Source organism: Zingiber officinale, chromosome 2A (genome assembly GCF_018446385.1).
Source record: "Zingiber officinale cultivar Zhangliang chromosome 2A, Zo_v1.1, whole genome shotgun sequence".
Classification (NCBI taxonomy): domain Eukaryota; kingdom Viridiplantae; phylum Streptophyta; class Magnoliopsida; order Zingiberales; family Zingiberaceae; genus Zingiber; species Zingiber officinale.
The window spans coordinates 148,834,037-148,845,006 of NC_055988.1; the positions used below are offsets into that span (position 1 = coordinate 148,834,037).

The 10,970-nt window shown below is 41.8% G+C and overlaps 1 protein-coding gene across 1 annotated transcript; it reads right to left on the reverse strand.

The window, feature by feature from the left end:
• Positions 1 to 9,066: 9,066 nt before the first annotated feature.
• Positions 9,067 to 10,411, reverse strand: LOC122040139 (glycine-rich cell wall structural protein 1-like). The gene has a single exon (XM_042599486.1). It carries the CDS (start codon positions 10,275 to 10,277, stop codon positions 9,216 to 9,218), a length of 1,062 nt encoding a protein of 353 aa, XP_042455420.1. The 5' UTR covers positions 10,278 to 10,411; the 3' UTR covers positions 9,067 to 9,215.
• Positions 10,412 to 10,970: the final 559 nt, after the last annotated feature.

Here is a 10,970-nt window from a genome sequence, read left to right on the forward strand (position 1 = left end):
CATAATAACAAAGGTCTTGTTCTTTTATTCAGTCAGTATAAAAAGAACTTACCTTAAATGATCCAGCTCAATACACTCTGAGTTTACTAGTGTAATTTTATAATTAAGATAAACTAATACCAAATTACACTATAACTATTCCAATGGTTTGTTCCTATCCATCTTAGTCATGAGCAACTGTTTATAATTTATAAAGAAGTGATAACATGATCTTCTGTGTATGACACCACACACCATGTTATCTACAATATATATTAATTGAACAATTACACTTAGCATATAAATGTAGACATTTGACCAATGTAATTTTTTTTATTTCAAAAATAAATGTTTACAAAAATCTAGGCTTTTAGTATACACTCTAATAGCTAGACTTCTTAGAAGTCTTAGTCACATTGATCTTGTCAAAAGTACTCTTAGGGATTCCTTCCCTAGTATTTTTGACTTGACCTCTACACCTAGGGTTGGTCCCATAACTATATGGAACCCTATAAAAGGAAGTCACATCCTTCTTGGCTTTAGGTTTGTATCCCAAACCCCTATAGCCATTGGATTACTCTTGTCTAGCTTTTCCTAGGTTATGCTCATTTTGACCCCTAAGCATGTTTTCCATTCTTGCTAGGGTCCTTTCTAAGTTATCAAGTCTTGACCTCAAGACTTGGTTCTCCGTCATTAAATCCATAGATTTGGATTTTTCTTGACCCCTATGATTATTTCTATATTTTGCCATATATCTACAATCCTTAGAATTATTACCTAAGTTGCTATCTACCTTTGCTTGCTCCCTTTGTTCCTCGGTCCAATATCGAGGTCGGAGGTGTTTACCCTTCTTATCCTTTGGAGCCTCAAATGGATCTTCCAATACAATCCATTGATTCCAATCCATTTGGAACCAAGTTTCCAACCTCGTCCTCCAATTGTTGAAATCTTCTTTGTCATACGGAGGTGGAATTCGGGTATCACATCCGAGCGGTCCTTCGGACTCCATCTTCTTCCTCTAGCTTCTTGCTCTCTTAGTGGTTAATCCGTAGAAGAGCGACCTCGCTCTGATACCAATTGTTGAGACCGATGTGCCCGCTATAGGGGGGTGAATAGCGTTTCATCGCGCTTGCGTCGGTTTGCTTCGTCTTGTTGTTGTGCAGCGGAATACTCGAAGACAAACACTCACAATGCTAACAACTAGGGTTTACTTGGTATCCACCTCAAAAAGAGGTGACTAATCCAAGGATCCACACATGACACGTTATCTCCACTAATAACAACTCCTTCTCGGTCGCAGCCGGAGGTGGAGAAGCCTCGTACAAACTCATACTACAACACAACACTTCCACAAGAAGAAGAAAGGCAAATACAAATGAATACACTCTTCCTCTAGCTTACTTGTTGCTTGTAGTAGCCTCTTGAACCTTGGGGATGCAACCCAAGAGCCTTCAAGAAATGGCTGTGAAGATCTGGAGAAATCGCAGGAAGAAAGCTCGCAAAGAACTGGCGAAGAAAATGCTCCGCCCAAGCTTTAAACAGTGCTCTCAATCGATCGAATTCATCCCTAATTGATTGCCACGTCAGCACCGCTCCATCGCAGCCGTCCATCGCCTGCATCCTGCGCAACGGTCACTTCCCAATCGATCGACCGATCGATTAGGACTTCCTAAATTGATCGCCCGATCGATTCAGCACCTTTCTGTGCTCTCGCATCCGCGTGAGAGCTTCTGCTGCCCAATCGATCGAACGATCGATCGGCAACTCCCAATCGATCGCCCGATCGATTAGGAAAGCCTCTGTGCTCGCGATTCCACATCCCAATCGATCTACCGATCGATTGGGCCTTCCCATAATCGTAGCACACCCCAATCGATCAATTGATCGATTGGACCCTGGTTTAATCGATCAATTGATCGATTGGACCCTGGTTTAATCGATCACCCGATCGATTGACCAGCCTGGACTTGACTCAAACTCAAGTCCAAAATCTCCAACCCAACTCCTGGTCAACCGTGACCTATTGGGTCTCCATTCCTAGCATTTGGCCACACCTGACCAACCTCGAACTAGCCTTCTAGCCTCCTCCATCAGCCTTGCGTCCCTCGGATATCTCCCATCCTTCACGCCTTGCCTTCAGGAGCTTCCTTCGGCCTTATCCTAGTTGTCGAGTTCTCCTCGCCAAGTCACACTAGGACTTACCTTGCCAAGACCATATGCTTGAACTTACACCCTTTGTCAAAATCACACTTGGACTTTCCAATTGTCTGGCTCCTCACCAGGACTTTTTCCTTTGCCAAGATCACACTTGGACTTTCCAATTGCCTGACTCCTCACCAGGACTTTCTCCTTTGCTAAGATCACACTTGGACTTTCCAACTGCCTGGCTCCTCACCAGGACTTTCTCTTTTGCCAACATCACACTTGGACTTTTCAGCTACCTAGCTCCTCACCAGCACTTTCCAATTGCCTGACTCCTCACCAGGACTTTCTCTTGCCTAGCTCCTCACTAGGACTTTTCAAATGCCTAACATCCAGTTAGGACTTTCTCAGTCAAGTCTTCTTTCAAACTTGACCTACTTGACTTATATTCTCATCAACCTGGCCAACCCTTTGACCATCTCCATAATCAACCTGGTCAGCCCTTTTACCATCTCCATAATCGGATGATTGCTCTAGCAATCTCCTTATATTGTCAAACATCAAAACTCAAATCCAGACTCAAGCTTGACTCAACTCAAGCTTAGTCAAACTGGTCAAATTTGACCTAGGAAAATTGCCCCAACATTATATTAATGGTGAAAATGGGCTCTTCGGCCAGGAGCTCGGGAGACCCTTTGGGATGTTAGCTCAAAGATGGGCTTCTCAGAGAGTCCATTCCTTTATGTGGCCTAAATGAGTTATGGTGATGTCCTTAAAGGGAGAAGAGGTTTATGAGTGGTCTAGTAAGTAAATGTCGACTCTTTTATGATTTTCCCAATTGGTTGGGGCGAATCGGGAGAGTACGGGGATCAGAGTCCCGAGGGAGTCCGATCTAAGCTAGGAGTGGGGCCCTTATAGAGCTTATCCCATCGACCTTAGTCGATCGGGATATGATGGTGAGCAGAGCCCCGAGCAAGTCCAGTCTAAGCTGGGAGTGGAGCCCTTAAAGGGTTGTCCGATTGGTAGAGAGCCTATTGGGAGAGAGTGGGGAGCAAAGCCCCAAGTGTGCCCAGTCCAAACTAAGAGTGGAGCCTTTAAAGGGTAGTACAATCGGAAGGGAGCTAATCGAGAGAGAGCGAGGAGCAGAGCCTCGAGCGAGTTCAATCCGAGTTGAGAGTTGGACCCTTAAAGGATTGTCCGATCAATGGAGAGCAGATTGGGAGAGAGCGGGGAGCAGGGCCCCGAGCGAGCTAGGTCTAAGATGGGAGTGGGGCCCTTAAAGGGTTATTCGATCGACAGCAAGCCAATCGAAGAGAGCGGGGAGTAGAGTCCCGAGCAAGTCTAGTCCAAGCTGGGAGTGGAGCCCTTAAAGGGATGTCTGATCGACAAAGAGCCAATTGAGAGAGAGCGGAGAGCAGATTCCTGAGCAAGTCCTGTCTGAGCTGAAAGTGGAGCCCTTAAAGGGTTGTTCGATCGGCAGGGAGATGATCAGGAGAGAGAGGAGAGCAGAGCTTTAAGTAAGTCCAATCCGAGTCGGGAGTGAGACCCTTAAAAGGTTGTCCGATTGGCAGAGAGCAGAGAATAGAGCCCTAACTAAGTCCTGTCCGAGTTGGAAATGGGGTCCTTAAAGGGTTGTACAATCGACAAGGAGTCGATCGGGAGAGAGCAAGGAACAGAGCCCCGAGCAAGTCTAGTCTGAGCCAGAAGTGGGGCCTTTAAAGGGTTGTCTGATCGGCAAGGAGCCAATCAGGAGAAAGTGGGGATCATTGCCCCAAGCAAGTCCGGTTCATGCCGAGAGTGGAGCCCTTAAAGGGATATATGATTGATAGAGAGCATATCGGAAGAGAGTGGGGAGCAGAGCCCTGAGCAAGTCTTGTTTGAGCAAGGAGTGAGGCTCAGATATCTCGGGAACTAAAGTACTAGATTCAGTTGAACTACCAGTAGGATTTGTGGGTGAATCTTTCTCATTATCGGTACTGAAAGGATCAATACAAAGCAAATCTGACTTTGTCATATTATGCAAACTAGTCGGAATAGAAAAAAATGGAATATGCTCAAGAAACACAACATGACGAGAGACATATAATTTTTGACTAATGGGATCAAAGCAACGATATCCTTTTTAACTAACACCATAACCCAGAAAGATGCAAAGAGTATACCAAGAGGCTAACTTATTACACTCTGTATATGGACGAAGGACAAGACAAGTACAACCAAAAACACGCAAAGAGGAATAGACAGGAGCATACCCATACAATTTTTCAAAATGTGACAAACCTGAATTGTGTGAGGTTGGAATTCTTTTAATGACATGAGTAGCAGTAAGGATTGCTCCCCCCCCCCCCCAAAAAAAACGTACTAGGAACACTGACAGACAATAAAAATGAATAGGTTATTTCAATAAGATGTCTATATTTTTGTTCAGCCACGCTATTTTGTTCAAGAGTATCTATACATGAGGTTTGATGAATACTACTATCAGAAGCAAGTAAATGTGAAAATTGATTCGAAGTGTATTCACTCCCCAAATCACAACGAAAACACTTTATGACACTAGAATGTTGAGTTTTTACAAGAGCTCTAAAGTTATTAAAAAATGTAAGATAATTAGACCTGTGTTTCATAAGATAGACCCAAAAGTAACGAGTACAATTATCAATAAACGAAACATAATACCTTGACCCCCCCCCTTTTGTAGGAATAGGAGAGGGTCCCCACACATAGGGATGACAATTTCACCCGAACTCGATGGAGGATCCGACATTCGACCCGAATGGAGGAGGGTATGGAGGGACTATCAATACCCGATACCCGACCCGATTAAATAATATATATACATATATTAAAAAAAAATCTTTTTCTAAAATCAACTTACTTTTTTTTGTTGATATTAGGAGGAAACTATATAGATGTTTAATCTATGTTTTTAATTATATATATATATATATATATATATATATATATATATATATATATTGTTAATTTTAATATATTTTTGTTGAATGATAATAGTTGGATAGAAAGAAGAAAAAATATAACTATAGAAGATATCCGATCATTTAATGGGTATAGGGACGGAGGATATAGAATCCGACCTGAACCCGACCCATTGTTATCCCTACCCGCACATCAGAATGGATAAGATCAAATGGAGCAGAAGAAAAAGAAAGATTTTTAAAAAAATGTTAAGACAGAAAATTTGGCCAGTTTATAACCACTACAATCAGAAATATTAAATCTTTTTAAAGGTCATAATGCTCTTGTAGAGGAAAAAAATTACAAACGATGCATTGAAACATGACCTAAGCGAGAGTGTCATAAATAAAAATCAAAAGATGAATGACTCAGATGAAAAGATGATAAATCCACACTCGAAACTACAACTTCTGGTAATTTGAGTTGATCTAAAACATATAGTCCTCCTTGCTTATAGCCTGCCCCAATCAACCTCTAAGATTGCGAGTCCTGAACATAACAATTGGATAAAGAAAAAGATACTACATATCCAGACTCACATAATTGACTAACAGAAATAAGATTTAAAGTAAGACTCGAAATATAGTAAACATTAGTAAGAGATAAAGAATACGTAACAATTGAACCAATACCTACTAATGACATAAGAGTACCATCAGCAATCACAATAGATATAGATGAACTGGGAGAAAAAAGAAACAAAAGATAACAAATTGGATAACATATGATGCGAGGCACCAGAGTCTAAAATCTATAAGGATGAAGATATACCTGAAATACCTAACGACGACAAACCTATATGAGAGGAAGCTGACATGGCAGAGGGTTGTAAAGCAAGACACTGTTGAAACTGCTCAAACATATATGAATAAGATTTCCATGAAGCATCTGCACGACCAGGCATGATGGCAGAACGAATAATTCTCAGAATAATCAAACTGTAAGGATACATATTTGTATAATTCGTAAAAATTGATGTAAGGACGACCCGTGGTCACACAAAAAATCTGAGGTAGAAAAGAATGTCAAATGTAGAAATCAATAGCATAGGACGTCGGTGTTAAAGTCAATAGAAAAGGACGTTAGTGCCAAAATCGGCAACATAGGGCTTCGGCACCAAAATCGATAGAAAAGAGCGTTGAAATTGATAGCATAGGGCGTTGGTGCCGAAATCGGCAGAAAATAGCTTCGGCGTCGAAATCAGCAAAAAAAAATGTCGACGCCGAAATCGGTAGGATAGGACGCCGACGCCGAAATCGCCAAAAAATAGATGTCGACGTCGAAATCAACAACAGCAGGACAGAAAATAGATGTCGGTGCCGAAATCAATAGCAGCAGTAGGATACTATAGCGGTAACAGGAAGCAATAATAGGGGACGGTAGAAAAAATTAGGTTAGAGAAGGAGAACCACTCTGATACCATATAGAAATTAAGAGAAGTAAAAAACTAACCATATTATTATATCTTAAAATTGATACAGAATATAAGGTCTTATATAGTTAAGTTAAGAAACTCTAAACTATATAAAAAAAGGAAAAAGTCCAAATTACCCTAAAAGCTATAAACAAATAAATATATAATCTAACACTTGGGAAGTAGGTCAAAATGACACTTAGTTTTAAAGACCATGCTCAGGAAAAGGGCTTGGGGTCAAACAACTCGTAGTATCAAAAGGAGGAGTTCGAGGGAAAGTAGAGCTGTAAACGAGTCGAGCTGAGCTCAATATTAAAAGGCTAGAGCTCTGGATCAGTTCGTTATCTCTAAGCTCGAGCTCGCCTCTAGTTTGATTTGAGCTTTAGTTCTTAAGCTAGAGCTCGGCTCTAATAAAATTAAATAGCTCGAATTTAGCTCGAGCTCGGCTCGAACAAAGCTCGTTTAAAAATTAAACGAGCTTAGTTTAAGCTTGTTGGAGATAATTAGCTATAATAATAATTAATATTTTATTATCTTACTATTTTATTAAAAATCTTCTCCCTTTACTAACTAACTTTGGTAAAGCCTAAAATGAATTTACGTTAATATCCTTTTTTTCTATTCACACTAAAAATAATTCTAAGATTTATTAGTAATTCCACAATCGAAACAATCAATGATCTAGACTCAACTGCGGCGTATTATTATGAATTTTTCTTATCATTAATTTTCTCTGGTTGTTTTATATAAAAAATATAGTTCTCTTTAGTCCAACATCTTAGAATTGATAACACTATGATCAAAGAAGCATCTATAAATATTTTAGACCGATAATGTTAAAAAAATATACTTTTCTTAGTTTTTTTTTACTAAGATAAGTATAATATTAAATTAAATTAATTTTTTTTACTCTATTAATGACTCTACTTTAGTATTTTAATGCTAAAATACTTTAATTAATATAATTTCATTATAAAGGGTAAATGTGATTTTAATGTATTATATTACACACGCAACGCGTGTGCACGATCACTAGTATTTATTATTTATGTGATATATATAATACGATAAATGAGTCTGTGAGCCTCTAAACGAATATATTCATGACCTCACAAACTAAATACTATTAAGCTTGAGCTCGGTTCGATAATGTTTTTAAGCTCGAAATCATGCTCTAATCGAACGAACTCGAATCTTTTTTTTTTTTTAGCCGAGATCCGAATAGTTCACGAGTAACTTGACTCATTTACATTCCTACGGGTAAGGAAGTGAAGATTTAGGAGGAGGCTAAGTGAAATAATAATAGTCAATAATGACTAGTGTTAATATTCAATTGTGGCAAAAAGGTGAATGCGCTCGCTCCCAGTACCCCCGCCAACACGTCCCAGGGTCAACACGGGCGGCTACTAGCCTTTGGAATAGTGACTAGTACATAAGGGAGGTATTTACCTTGGCTTTACTTAGATTTAAACCCTAAATCTCATTATGATAACACCTCATACGCTATCCACTAGACCCATCCGAGGGATCTAATGTTAATATTCAATGAAGCATTATCGAGAGGGGAGATTGTGAAATTGTTGGAAAAAGTAATAATAATGGTTGACGACCATTGCACCAAAAGAATAGTAATGTCGCAATGAACACAAAACAATCATCCCTTTCAATCCATTATTTTCTATTTCTACATCTCTCAATCTCACTTTAAGTATTGGAGGGGACTTGTTGAGACAAAATCGACGGCGTCTAATCTAATTACATGGTGTACTTGACTGGAAATCATTTAACGAGAACATTAGTGACCGACTATCAATGTCCAAGAAGCATTCTATTGGCTATCGGCTATCCAAATTCCATCACATTGATAAAATATGATTTTTTTTTCGTCTTCAACATCGTTGTCAACCTATCTCTAAGCTAACACGTATCCAAATTCGAAGGCGGAGCCAAATGGCAACATCAATCGACAAGGTCATCGATCGAAAAAAGGTCACCAACTGCATCGGTACTAGAGCTATAAATGAATCATAATAAATTTGATATTTGTATTGATAAAAATTTATTTATATTCATTCAATATATATATAATTAATTAAATAAATAATTTTAAATAATTCGTAAATTAAATAAATAATCTTTAACAAATATGTATTTAACTTGTTAACAATATTTATGAACTATATTCATTAATAAAATTCTTATTAATATATTAAATAAATAAATAAATTTAAATTATCAAATAAATAAAAATTTTAAATAATTAAATAAATTTGAATTAAGAGCTTCATAATATTTAAATAAATCAAGCTTAATTTAAATTTTAAATAAATTCAAACTGATGAAAATTTTGAATAATTATTTTAAAGACTTAATATCTATTTTTAAATTAGGTTCGTTTATCTCGATTATCTTATTAAATAAATAAACTTTGATTCGATTTATTTATCGTCTTAATATGTCTTGTGCATTTGCACTGGCATTAATTTTGAAGTTTTTTTATTTTATAATAACACAAATACTTATTTTATTGGTATGATAGGAAACGTATTACATGCACAAAATTAAAAGAAAATTGAAAATAAATTCATTTTTTAACATCAATTGCACCTCCATTATTATTTGCATACGTCACCCATTGTCTAACAGAGTAACAAACAGGAGCTGAAGTCGTATTAATTGCACTCTCGAACTGTAGCTTCGGCTAATGGCCGCCGCCTCCGCCGCCGCCAGCTCCGCCGCCGGCTCCAACACCAACGCCAACTCCGACGCCAACTCCGACGCCTACTCCGAAGCCACCACCGATCCCGTGGCCTCCGCCAAGTCCGCCTCCACTTCCACCCCCACCACCTAACCCGCCTCCGCCGCCGAGGCCTCCACCAAGTCCGCCTCCACTTCCACCACCACCACCTAAGCCGCCTCCGCCGCCGAGGCCTCCGCCCTCACCGCCGCCGGCTCCGAACCCGCCGCCGCTGCCTGATCCACCGCCTGCACCGCCGCCTCCACCGCAGCCTCCACCGCCGCCAAAGCCTCCTCCACCACCAACACCGCCGGCGCCGCCGCCTCCTACACCCCCACCGGCGCCGAACCCTCCTCCTTGTCCCGAGCCGCCGCCGACTCCACCTCCGCCTCCGCCGCCGAATCCTCCGCCACCTCCGACGCCGCCTCCTGCGCCGCCGCCCACTCCACCACCGGCTCCGAATCCTCCGCCTTGACCACTCCCGCCGCCGGTGCCACCTCCGCCGCCGCCGCCGAAACCACCACCACCTCCAACTCCCCCACCGGCACCGCCGCCTACGCCGCCACCAGCGCCGAATCCTCCACCGTGGCCGCTCCCTCCTCCAAGACCACCCCCGCCACCTCCTCCGAACCCTCCACCTCCTCCCACACCGCCGCCACCGCCAGCCCCACCTCCCACACCTCCCCCAGCCCCGAAACCTCCTCCGGAGCCGCTCCCACCGCCGGCACCTCCGCCGCCTCCACCTCCGAATCCTCCGCCACCTCCGACACCACCACCAGCTCCTCCACCGACACCACCCCCACCTCCGAACCCTCCTCCATGACCAGCGCCGCCACCTCCTCCGCCAAATCCGCCGCCGCCACCCAACCCTCCACCACGACAGCCACCGAAACGGCACCCACGGCCGAAAGGCCCGCGACCGAACCTCCTGGGGCCTCCGAAATCAGCGAGAGCAGCGGAAACGCCGAGGAGAAGAAGAAGAAGCAAGAGCGTGAAGCATTTGGCGGAAAGAACCATGAGTGACATTTTTAACCTCCTACCAGAAACACCTGGACTCTGATCGAGATCGATCCCTGCCTCAAGTCACCACGGCCATTCCCATCCTTTTATAAGAAACCAAGGCAGAGCAGACCGATCGATATCTCATATCCACTTGCGCAGTGCGTTAATGGCGGAAGGTGGAAGAAGTAAGCAGCAGCATAGCAATAATGGCGCGCGTAGTCGTAGCCGTGTTGCAGTAGTTGGTTGGGGAGCTGGGCGAAGCTTTAATTCGTCCTGTTGGTCAACTCGAACCATTTCCTTCGCCGACATTTTCGCAGCACTGCAGCAGCTCGATACTACTCTACTGTATTTTAAGGTCGAATCGAATAATCAATAAAATTCAAATAATATAAGCAAAGTTTTCGATAATTTTTTCTTATAGTTGCCTTAATATTAAGCTACTGTTCTTCCAGTAGTTTACTTGTCGCACAGGAGACTTCAGTTTAGGAACATAATTATTCGAGTGAAATGCAAGTTTCAAGCATTGAGAAGAATCAATCCTTCTGTTCGGTCTTGGGGGTCATGCATCGCCACAGATCCCAGCCAAGTTACTACTGCCGCAGGCCGCTTGGCACAAACACTAGACACAGCACAAGGGACTGATGTCAATGGATTGCCAAAATGCTGGCCTGCAAGAACTACTCCGAGCATAGAATTCTACAGATTGCGAAGAGATGT